Raw genomic sequence first — 12832 nt, forward strand, 5'->3', positions numbered from 1 at the left:
CAGCCCTGCCAACTTAGGGGCTACAGTCCTTTTTCCCCTGCTGGAGAGATGAAGCCCATCTGGTTCTAGCAGGCTTGGCAATACGGAATATGCCCCATGGTCAAAAAAGCCAAAATTCTGCCCATAGCACCAATCCCTTCGCCACCTGTTAATAAGGTGGGTGTTCCTCCTCTTCTCCTCATCCATCTCTGCTACTGCAGGAACTGAGGCAAACACTACCTGTGTTCCTGTCCCATTAACTAATCTGCCCAGTTTATTGAAGTCCTTTTAAATTACCCTAATGCCTCTTTTGTTGATATCATCACTGCCAGCCTGGACTACTAGCAGGGGGTAGTAATCAGAGGGCCATCATTTCAGGCAGCCCTATTTCTGAGCATAAAATCAGATCGCTTTAGTTGATCTGACACTGTATTTGCACAAAAAACTTAGTACTGTCTTCTGTGTATGGTTACAGCAAGTGACAGCTCTTGAACATGGTGGCACCGAGTGAATACTGTGCTTTTAGAAAGTGACATTGTTTGAAATTAAAATGAACAACATCATTTCACATAACAAGTGCTCTCCTCTCTCTACAAGGCTGAAAGTTGAGTTGCTCCAGTGTTTCACCTCAGTCAGCAGTGCTGTCATTGTTGCTGTTATCACTTGGACCTCATTATAGGCCTGAGCAACTGGAGTGATGCTTGGCACTTAAGGCAGTAATGAGGTGGATGCCCCAGTCCTGGTAGTGTTCATGGCCAGGCTGGATAAGGCCTTGAACAACTGAGCCTAGTGGGAGGTGTCCCTGGCTGTGGCAGGGGCAGTTGGGACTAAGATGATCTTTGAGGTCCATTCCAACCCCTTAACATTCTATGATTCTATGACATAATAATTGAAACAATGTAACATTTGACTCAGTTGAGGGTCAAAAAATGACTCTTAGTTGAGAAATTTTGTCTTAGGTTTTCAGTATGTCAGGTTAAAAATTAAGTTCAAATGCTGTCAGAAAAACTCTAATTTAAAAATGCTGCTGATTTGGTTGATAAACAACAGTTCTTAGCCATTCGGGATGCTATTCCTGTCCTTAATGATGCTAAGATATATGTGGAATTAGTGTCTGAAATTGTAAACCCTATTAATACAATTAAACCTGGCTTTATATTCAAATGTAAACATAATGGCAACCAAGGTAACTGGCCTGTGAGTATATCTGATGTTCTGCTTTCATTAATTTCATCAATTTAATTTTCATTATGATTTTTGTACATTTTGGCATTCACCAAATATACAAAGCTTTGAGAAAAGTGAATAGAAGTAATAAAGCTTATTCTTTTTAAAGGGAGGGGGGAAGTAGTGCTTACAGAAGACCAAACCTATCTGATTTGTCTGAGTTGTAGTCAGAATGTCTTTTCACATATACCATACTTTGAAATATTCCTAAATATTAATATTTATACTTACAGTTCTGAAAAACTAAATATGCCTTAAATCTTAACTCATTGGGATTTTAAGTCTGCCACTGTTAACATTGTTCCTTTGTCATTCCTTCCTTTATTAGCAGCTTGAGCACATTCACAGACCTTAAGCCATTCCATTTACAACCATTACCACTTCTCTGAGTGCATGTACTGTTAGTTAAGGTGCTTTTCTTTCTCAGTAATTGTACAGTTACATGCTGATGGATCTGATCTTTTTCATTTAATTATGCATAAAGTAGCTTTAAAGGTCAAACAAAAAAGCCCAACCAACCAAACAAAAAATTGACATTGTTTCAGTACTTCACAGTCCAGAGGCTGTGAAGACACAAACCCTTTTAAATGATGATGAGTCATAGGTCCTGCTCCATTTCCAAAAGCATTCTTTTGTACTTCTGCCACAGGACAAGATAAACTAGGTTATACTTAAGTGACCATTAAAATAATTTGGCTTGCATTCTTTGAAAGAACACAGAAAAAACTTCAATACCTCCTTATATTTGTGTATTTTTTATTCGTAAATCACTACTAATTCCGTAAAGAATTTGCTTAAAATAATGCTTTAAATCACTGCTAATGCATTTATTGGAACTTGCATAACTAAGCAGAATATTAATTTAACTTAAATTGATGCAGGTTTATTTGTGGAGAATATTTTACATTTTAGCAGACATGATATAAAATGTAATACAAAATTGTTGTGGAGAAGTGCAATTCCGAAGCTCTGTATGCATGTAAACGGAATTAGTGTTGAATCCTGAACTGTAAGTAGTGAATAAAAGAAATTTGCATTATTACAGTAATAGATAACTTGCCATGTTTGCTTCAGATGAGTTATTGCAGAACATTTCTCTGTTCTTTATTCAAGTGTAATTGAGAATTCCCAAACTTGTCATTTTTAGCACACTGCTTCATTTTCTACCAGTACCTGGCCCACGGGCTGCATGTCTCTCTAACCTTTGCTTTGTCAGCTTAGATTTCAGTGTGCCATGATGGAGTTTGAAGTTGATGTCGTAGCCTCACAATGACATTGTTGCCTTAGCAATGGCACTATAGAAAAGAAATGTGGAAAAATACAGAAAAGAACATTTTATCTAGTAGCTGGAAAAAAATGCATGGACTGTTGGGAAAAAAAGAGGGGATGATTCAGAATATAGAAATTAAAACCTAAATGAATTGAACTAGAAAATTGAGAAATGTGATCTGGCATGCTAATGTTTAACTGTTGGCCAGGCTTAGAAAGAGCAGTCCCTCACTGCCTGGACGCCTCAGTCATCTGGTAGTGCAGGAGAAGCTGATAGTAATTCCACTTAGCTTTTCATATTGGCTCTTAAAGTAGGAAGACTCATTATGTAGGAAAGTATCCTGAACATGTGATTTCTGAACCAGCGGATGTGCCATGCAGAGAAGTGAGAAAGAGGCTTCTAAGAAGGAAACAGAAGGAAAGATGGGATGTTTGGCTTGGGTTTTTACCCTGTGCAAAGGTCTTGTTTTCAGAGAAAGTGATTCATTGGTTATTTCTAAATTTATCTGAGTTAAGAGGTCTTCTGCAAGACTGCAAAACTCCCTCAAGGTAACTCCAGGTATCTACATTGGCATTTTAGACTTCGAAGATAAGACTGCTGTTTGCAAATGTTATCTGTCCTTATGTCAGATAATGTAGTAGTCCTTCTTTGAAGAACACATTAGTTGTTTGTCTCTCTGTCCTGACAAGGCAGATGTTATGTATGGAGATGACTAGGCCATATGGCTAATTAGGATGACCTTGAATGTCTTTAAAAGCACAAGCACAGGGAAGATGGTCTTTCCAAGAGGAGATATTTTATCACCCTGGGCTTGATCCTAAAGGCAAAGCTGACATTTAATGGGTAGTGCAGTCTGAAGTGTAACTACTGTCTTGGTTTGATCAGAAAGGAATTGATTCAGCTCCAAGATAGCCTGCAATAGGCACTGAAGCTAGTGGGACAGATGGAAGTCTGGTGTCAGACTGATCCAAACTAAAACATGGATGTGGACACACACCTTGACTCCATTAGTCAGGCAACATGTCAGTTGGGAAATTTTGCCTCGATTCACGTACAGAATTACTTCCACAAAACAATTTAAATTGTGTCTGTACTCCAGAATTATTCTTCCTAGAGTGCCAGCATCTAATTACATGGTGGGGGCTGCAGTGACTGAGCTGCTACCATTTGCTCTGTGTCTAGTGCTTTGAGATTATTTACCCAGAACCCTGTGCAGTTCTTTACTCAAAATCTTTTTACCTTCTTTTTTTTTTCCTTTACAAGGAAGATCACTTAAAATATAGAAAAGCTCAGCACTGTGCTGCTTAAAGCATATCTTGACTTGTAGGTGCCATGTTGTTTCCTTGAAAAGGGAAAAATGCATTTAAAAGATGCCTTCTGTAGGTTGCAAGAGCCATTAATATTGACAGTGAGGTATGCTGTTAAAAGAACAAAATGATGTGGACATGTTTTTAAATAGTCTAGAATTAATTAGTTTTCAGGTCTGGAGAGAAGTACAATCCTGTGTGCAGAGTATATGTATGAAGACTATGGAGGACCTTCAATTACTCAGTATTGTTTTCTTCTCCAGACTATTGCTGCTTCTAAAAATATTTTATGTGCCACAGTATGAAAAATGATGCTTGAAACTCCAGTAAGGGCTTTTTTGCCTTGTAGCCAGTCTTTTTAATTTATTTTTTGCTATCAATGCATCTGCCTTTATGGTATTGAAAAGAGTTTAGCTAACTTGCCTTTAGTTTTCTACCTGAATTTAGGCCACTGAGCATTGGGTACCTGGGGGCTTACAGGCCTGTTTTAGTCACTGTTTACTACGAGCCTTTATGATTAGAACTATATTTCTTCAGTTGTATAATTTTATCATACATAGTTTCAATAGCACAGGGCAGAATTCTTGGGTTTGAAGCTTCAGCTGCATGAAGGAGTCCTAAATCTCTTTCTTGTGGGCCTGTAGTAGTAATGATCCAAATAACTGTCCCATGATAATCATCCCTAAACCTGTTTCTCGTAGGTGTGGTGGTGGTAGCGTTGCTAGTAAGAATAACATGACTCTTCTTGCTGGTTTACAGTGGTGCTAAAACCTCAAAAAAATAATCCTGGCCATTATTTCTGTTCAAGATACTTTTCTGTTAGTTATGCAGCCAAACTTTATTTTTACAGGATTGACTGATTTCCATTTCTCCATCTGTAAATGCGAGACAGCTGGTATTCACTTTGAGAAGAGCTTTCAAATAAGCCAATAGACTGAACTACCAGATAGGTTGAGTTATGCAGGGTATACTTTACATCGTGACAGTGCTTGGGGAAATACTTCAGATGATATTTGATGGCAATTAAAGTTATGACACTTAGTCACTTCTCACATGAAATGTAGTTTATATCGGTGTCTTGGTAGCTGTTACATGAATGTGTGCTTGAGGCAGGATAAGACATACCTTGTGGTTTATAATTGTAAGAATTTCTTAATCAAGCTTAATTTCTTACAGGAGGTACTGAAACAGCTACAAGGAAGTATTGAAGATGAGGCAATGGCATCTTCTGGACAAATCGACTTACTGGAACGACTTAAAGGTAAATAACAGAATTATTTTTTAAATAGGTTCATTTGTTTCTCTGTTGTTTTTTCTTCGGGATAAAATTTTCTAACTCGGATTCATCTTCTTTCCAGTGCCAGCTTTGATGGTTAGGCATAGTCCCAGTGCCTGTTACTTTTGCTTAACATTTTAAGACACATGCTCAGAAAGAAAAAATCTGTTCCTTTTTATACTTTTGCTTGTGTTACTTTGTATGAAATGCTTTTAATGTAACTTGCATTTCATTCAATTCTGTGGGGAAAAAGTACATGTAATTTAATGATGGAGTAGTTTGACCGATTTTCTAAACTTGTTTGCATGTCCTGTCTTCTCTGTGTCATATTACCTGAATTGTTTCTGTCACGCTGCAAATTGATGCCCCCACCCCTATAGCGTGTGCTGGAACGTGTATCATCCCATTGTATGGGATGTGCAAAGCAAGCCCAGACCACTGTCCTCCTGTACACATCCATTATCCCTACCACTGAACCAGAAATTTCATAGGGAATGTCTACATTTAGGGGCCCTGTGATGAACAGAGTAGTCATCTGTTACACGACTGTGAGGCATCCGCAGGGTCTTGGAAAAATAAATTGCTAGGAAGTGGGCCACGAGGTAATCGCTATGATGTTCATACGAAACTCTGTCCATTTGTTAAGAGTGGAGGCAGGCAGGCTCTTCTGAATGCCAGGATTGCAGTTTGGCCATCTGTTCAGTTAACTGCTCTTAAAGTGTACCGTTAACATGGATTTTGTTCGCAACATCTTCTATGGATTTCCATGCAGAATGTTTCCATAAAATACCATGGATTTATTCAGAAATTAAGATAGAAATTACCTTTTAAATTTGTGTTGCTGAACCTCAACTCTGGAAATGTTTGCTCTTTGTTATCCAGAACTGAACTTGGAAGGTACTGGCTTCCCTGGAGTGAAGTTAAGGCCAAAGGTGTCCGTGCGTTCATACGGGAGCCGGGAAGGGTCTGTGTCAAGCCGCTCAGGAGAGTGCAGTCCAGTTCCCATGGGGTCATTTCCAAGAAGAGGTTTTATGAATGGCAGCAGAGAAAGCACTGGATATTTAGAAGAGCTAGAAAAAGAGAGGTAAATTTGTTTGTTTCTTCTTCCAATATGGATTGACTTCTAATTTTAATGTGGAAATTACTGACACACCTAGCATTTCGCTATCATGAATATGGTTTTAATCACTTTGCCAATCTGGTGGATTCTGAGGTGATGGTTCTTTGGGCATTTTTCGTGGCAAGAAAGCTTAAGCAGTAGACCAGTCTGTGTTCCAAATAACACTGAAAAGAGTGATAAGGGTGTTTTAATTTCAGAGTAACTTAAGCACTGCTACAGTCACAGCTGATGGGGAAAGTATTTGTGCTGTGGAGAAGATGATCTGTAGAGGCATGGCTAGATCACATCTGGCTTCATTATTAGTGAAATGGTGGATAATCCAAACTGCTCAACTCTTTGTGCTGTTTCAGGAGACATGTAGGGCATTGATGTGAACCCTGGATAGCCAAATGAATCAGAACTTGGGGTGGGGAGTGTAGGACTGTGCATCTGAAATTACTAGAATTTCTTAAAGAAAATTAGCCACTTATTTTCCTGTGTTTTGTGTCTAAACTCATTTGGCATACTTAATACATTTCTGTGTTTCTAAACCTGTATATAAACATGTTATTTGCTAATAGATTTGGGGAGGCACTTAAGCAGACTTCTCATAACTGATGGAACTTGACAAGCCTTAAATAATTTGGAATAAAGTAACACTTTTTGGAGACCTGCAGCAGGGCAACATTTCTCCTCAGTATCTTAACACACTGGCACAGTATGTGCTGCTCATGGGCAACAGTGTTTGTGTGGGGACTAAAGGATGTATTTAATCTGCCTGTGATTTAGCCCGCCACACTTGGCTGAAAGTGAATTTCTGAAGGGAAGAAAATTTGGCGATTGGTTCACTTACCAGAATAAAGATGAAATCACCAGCCTGCTTCTCATTTACTGACTCTCCTCACATTTCCAATCAAAAATAGAAAAAAAGGGGTGTCTGTATGTGCTATATTTTCAGGTTGTCAGTTTAGAATATGCTGTTCATTAAATATCTCCCACTTTCTCACTGGCTTTTTCCAGATATACTTGGTAAGATACAAAACTTTTCAGAGTACACGGCAGGTTATTTTTTGTGTTTACCTCTAGCAATTTAGCAAATTCAATACTCTCACATTTGTAAATTCTGTAATTTGTCACAGAAGATCAAAATCTTGTGATGAATTTCATATGAATATGTTTACATGCCTAGTTTATTCCTTCTTGTTCATGCCATGCTTTTTTTAAACTTCCTTAATGTTGATTTGGAGAGGTTTCTGTCTCCTGACTTCTTCTGTTATGCTGATCTCCCCTTGGCTGACTCTACAAGTTAGCTAAGTCTTCACAGCATCAGCACTGTTTAATTTTCAAGATTTTATTTTATCTCCTACCAGTCGAAGTGAAAATATTCATGATAGTTGTAATGTACATAATGCAAGTAGGGAAGCATATAGCTGGTATCCCCTCTCCCTTTTAACTGGGAATAATATTGACGTAATAATGCAGAAAAGATCTCCAAAAGAGGAAACCAGTTTTCTGTATTCATTCAGCTTCATCTATTGCTGGTAGCTTCAAAACACCACATTGGAGAAGTCTTTCAAATTACCCACCCCTCAGGAAAACAGTTCCAATTGTAAACTTTTTGTGAACGCATAAAAATAGTGTAAAGTTCCAAAGGGTTTCTCTGTTTGCATTGCTGCATTCTCTCTGAACTGACAGTGGATGACAGAGAACAGAATTTTCTCTTGATACTGTGAAAGTCCTAATGTAAACAGTTCTGGGGTATAAAAAGATGGAATAACTATGCTGGCTTTTTCCATCAATTTTTTTCATGATCAGTAACAGCTCATCCACTTCAAATCCTCTCCTAACCTCAAGATGTTCCAGGAGCCTGAGAAGGAGCTATACTTTTGGTTGTTAAAGTATCTGATAGTAATGTTAAGTGTGGGGAACAGCTTTTCAGGCACATCTGCAGCAACTTGCTACTTACTTTCCAGGAAACTAAAGTGAAGCCTGCTATAAACCCTCTCTCGGGTTTTCAGCTGAGAGAACTAAAAGACATTGTTAAAACCTGAATTCTCATAGAGTAATGATACCAAACTAGTAATCCCAAATAAAGCATTGCTTCAGAAGGAAAGAATTACAGTATTAAACAAGTCACCCTCAGGTCATGCATTATGTTGTGTATGGAGCACTGATGGTTCCTAAGTTCTCTTCTTGCTATGGGCATCCATTGTGCATGTCAAAACAGATTGAATGACGCGGTGTCTCACAAACCGAATACGCTGCGTTTCTCAGGAGCAACTTAATGACATGTTTACTTAGCTGGAAGTAATCCCTCTGGTTTCTGCTACCAGTTCTCTGACATCCAGAGGCAGAATTAGTCAGTCCTTTTGCATTTGCAAATCTTCATATGGTAAAAATACGTTTTGTAAGGGCTGTATTAACTGTGCTCATGCAAATGTTATTTCACGAAACTGGTGCATGTGCACCCAAGGTGGTAAAAAGGGAAGCCTTGCAGAATGCCTGCATGTGCAGAGATTAGGCACCCAGGGTATGTGTTAAGAGAATGAGCAGGTGGGGGGCAAAAAAAATTACTTTCTCAACAGGCTTCCCCTGAGCACCATCTATTAGGTTTTCCTTCAGTCTGTCTGAAAGACTTAGGGAATTTCTGCCAGTCCCATCCCTGTGGCTAAAGAATTTCTGTGGCCCTGTAATACTGCTGTAATTACCTGCCATGGCATGGCAATTGCCATTTGTTGCTTCTTTCACTCATTTTGATTGTAAACCTGCCAGATGTTAAAGCTGCCCACTAAATGACTTAATGTGTAGCCTTAACCTTCTCAAAACAGTTCTGTTTCAACATAACTGTTGGATCAAATCTGTACATTTATGTTGTTCTGTACACATTTACTCAGATTTCACACACTCAGATGTAACTTTTCAGTCTCTCCCTGCTGAAGCTCATGTTTTAATTGTACATTTCAACACTAGCCAAGTCACTTGTGTTGGATATGGAGTGTAAATGTTAAGCTATGAAAATAGCTCAGAAAAAACACAACATGAGAGGGAATGTAGAAATTAGGGGATAGGAAATAATACTGGACAAACCTGTGTGCAGCTTTCTGTCTTCTGGCTAAGTGTTGGTTTTAGCCTTTCTGTTAATGTTAATGAGCAGTATTTAAATGTCAGGAGGACAAAGAGTGCTCACAGAAAGTATTAGAAATAAACTAATAAACTTGTGTTTAAAGAAAAAGGAGTGGATTTCTGTATACTCCTAGTAGCCAGAATTTGCTGGAAAATTTTAGTACATATTTCTAAAAGTGTTGTAACATGTTGAACACTATTTAGCCATATTGATAAAATTTAGAATTATATAAAATTTACCTCATGAAGAATTGATAAAATAGTATGTAAAATTTCTAATATTTTTTTTTTCCTGGTAGTCTGCATATATTAATCTTCTTATCTTTCTCATATACTACTCAGGTATGCAGTATGTTTATGATACCCATTTAAAATGTCTCAAACAGCTGCAAATGTATCCTGTCTATAACATTTGATGGAGAATAGTATTTTAAAATACTTTGAACCCTCACAGAAATAGCTTGAGTTTGTGTGCTTTACCCATAGTTTTGGTATGGATGACAGAATTAGTAATAGGACACTGCAAAGGTGAATAAGAGTCTTCAGTAATGTGACTGAGGGGTGTACGTGCTTCTGTAACATCCAGACCTTTCCTTAAATGTAGTTTGCATTCTACAAAGCATGTTGTCTGAAAGAAACGAGGTACAAGTTAGCACATGACTAATAACTGGTTTTACTTTCACAAAAGGTCTCTTAGCCTTGGATTTCAAAGTGATTTTGTAGAGAAATGTAGGTATTTTTTTATATGTGGACCTGATATGCTTAGCACAGAGGAGTGGATAGATTGTTTAGCTGAGGCCAAGGAACTGCACACACCTTCTCCAGTGTCTTCTTGGTGCCCTCTTCAAACCCTCCTTCTCGTTCAACCTTCATGTGTATCAATGCCTATTTCTGTGCCTTCATGTGGAAGTGAGATGTTAATAGTGAGACACTTACTTTTCCTGCTTTTAATAGATCTCTTTTGCTTGCGGAGCTTGAGAAGGAAGAGAAAGAAAAGGACTGGTATTATGCCCAGCTTCAGAACCTGACTAAAAGGATTGATAGTCTCCCCCTTACTGAAAATGTAAGTACCTTTAGAGTACTTTGTCGCGTATCTGGTGCTATGATCTCTGTTTAGATGCTGTGTGTATTTTATTAATTTGGTGACACTCTCTACTTAATTTTAATTTGAAATATTTTTTTGTTCACTATGCAAGACCAACTCAGCCTGAATACTGCATTTTTTCATACAGAATTTTAAACATTAACATTCATACCTATCAGCATAAATGTCACTGGTAACAGAGGAGCATTGAGAAGTCCTTACAACAAGTGAATTACACATCAGTACACTTCATCTTTAACCATGTCCCCCAAAGGTCTTTTCTCTATCTGTTCTCTTGTATGGTGGACCTTTCTAGTTTTATGGGCAACATTAGCCTCAGAGACAGTGTACACAGGAGCTCTTATCTTGTAACAGTCAGTGAAGTGATGCAATAGCCTATGCAGGTATTGTTGCTATAAGCTTTTACCTTGACATCTCTAAACTATTTATAGTCATGTCACCGTTATCTGGGATAGTGAAGATGTCTGATATCCCAGATAATACAGGTTTTCCTGTTAGATCTCAGCAACTTGGATATATTTGCACATGTCAGCGGCCAGATGTTCTTTACTTGTAATGAGTGATACTTTCTCAGTATTTGTCTGTTATGTTTAGTTATTTGACAAAACTCACAGGTAGTCAGCTGCTTGCACAACATTGTGTTCTAGTTTTCCACAACACAGTTGTGTTTTAAGAATCTATGACTGTGTTCTGTGTGTTTATGAAGTTTGTTGTGGAAAAGTAATTGTTCTGCTTTTGTTCTGAGAAATGCATTGTTTACATAAACGTTATTTACTAAAATGCCCTCTCTGTATTTTGCTTTCAGTTCTCCTTGCAGACAGATATGACCAGAAGGCAGTTGGAGTATGAGGCAAGGCAAATTAGAGCTGCAATGGAAGAACAACTAGGTACTTGTCAGGACATGGAGAAGCGAGCACAGGTATAGTTTGAATTTCAGTATTAGAAGGATGGGAAAAGGTTTTCTGTGTATTATTAAATTGTTGGTAGTTGTATCATTAAACTGTGTGTAAACACAGTGAGCATTTAGTTAGGCATTCAGACAAAAAGTAGGAATCAGAATACAGGAAATAACTGCTCAGCAAAATGTACCCTCATCTGCCTGTTTTAAAGGAGCCTTGTGATTCTACAGGTGTAGACAGTTTCTGTAAAAATATTTTGAATTATTATTTGGTCATAATTTATTACCATTTTAGCTTCAAAAAAGACCATGTATTTGCAACTGCGTTATTTTGCATCTGTTGTGCTGGGTTTTTTCATGCTTCTAAGTTTAGAATAAAATCCAGCTACTGGTTCCTTAACCAGAAGCTGCATGTCAGGAAATAATCTTTGAAAACAATGTATTCAAATTAAATGTAATTCACATACTTATCAGGAATTTGTTTGCTCTCACCAAGAGTTGTTTTGCATTCATGATGAGGACATGTACAGTTCTCTAACCACGTGACACACACATTTGGAAGTATAAATCAAAAGGTAATTGTATGCAACACATAAATTAAGTAATCAGTTTCTTGCTGATTGTGAAAACTGTTCCCTCCCAGTAGCAGAGCAGCAATTTGAATTATTTATTACTGTTTATTTCCTGAGGTGTTAAATAACCAACTTGGTAAGATTTGGGGTTTTTTTATGGTGAATGTTAGAAAAATAACTATTTTCAATAAAAATATTCTCTTTAGGTTCTGTTTGTCTCACTCAGTTTACTCAACACAGAATTTCGCTACATAAGAAACTTTTCTAATGGAGTTTTACATTTAAATTTAAAAGTGAGTAATCTAGTAGGACTTTGCAGAAAATACATACAGTTATAAGTATTTAGTAGAATAGAAACCCTGCAGTTGTCAGGTTTTGTACTCAAAGGCTGTGCAGGGGGTTGTCTGTCTGGATGTACTCGGGCAGATGCAAGTTTAATCTGCCTGAATAGGACCTGCCTCTGATCTGAGAGCCACAGGGCTGTGTTCCTAACATTTATCAGCAGTGGTGATGCCCTGCACGAGTTCAGATGTTCTGTTTGTGTCAGCCTGTCCTGAGTGAAGGCAGAACAGACTCAGGATGGCCTGTGGATATCTGGTTAGCCCCATTGCAGAAGAAGGTGTTACAGCATTCACAGTAGAACTTATGGGAAAGTTCTCCTGCTGCTAACCAGCTTAACCTAAAGGAAGGTTTATTAAACTAAATGGTAGGCTGGGCTGCTGGCAATATTCTAACTGTGTTCAGGCAGAGGTTAAAAGAAATTACTCACAGACACAATTTGACTGTAGTTAAATCACTGTGAAAGTAATTAAGATGACCCTGAATTTGCTTCTCCCCTGGTTGATTGGTTTTTTTTAATATTGTGGGTGGAAAATTCTACCAGGTATGTCTTGAAATATTTTATGGGTATCTGAATTAGTGTTTGCCTAGAGGTTTGTTACAGCTGTTTACTCTCTCTCTCTCTATATATATATAT

General features: G+C 37.9%; 1 protein-coding gene across 1 annotated transcript; it reads left to right on the forward strand.

Moving 5' to 3' along the window:
* Positions 1 to 96: 96 nt before the first annotated feature.
* Positions 97 to 11305, forward strand: LOC103804853 (adenomatous polyposis coli protein-like; the record flags this gene model as incomplete). Its single annotated transcript, XM_009077488.1, has 5 exons — positions 97 to 156; positions 4960 to 5044; positions 5942 to 6143; positions 10236 to 10344; positions 11192 to 11305. Coding segments are annotated over exons 1-5 (570 nt in total), but the record flags the coding sequence as incomplete, so codon positions are not given.
* Positions 11306 to 12832: the final 1527 nt, after the last annotated feature.

The sequence above is a fragment of the Acanthisitta chloris genome, unplaced genomic scaffold, assembly GCF_000695815.1.
Source record: "Acanthisitta chloris isolate BGI_N310 unplaced genomic scaffold, ASM69581v1 scaffold14816, whole genome shotgun sequence".
NCBI classification, from domain to species: Eukaryota; Metazoa; Chordata; class Aves; order Passeriformes; family Acanthisittidae; genus Acanthisitta; species Acanthisitta chloris.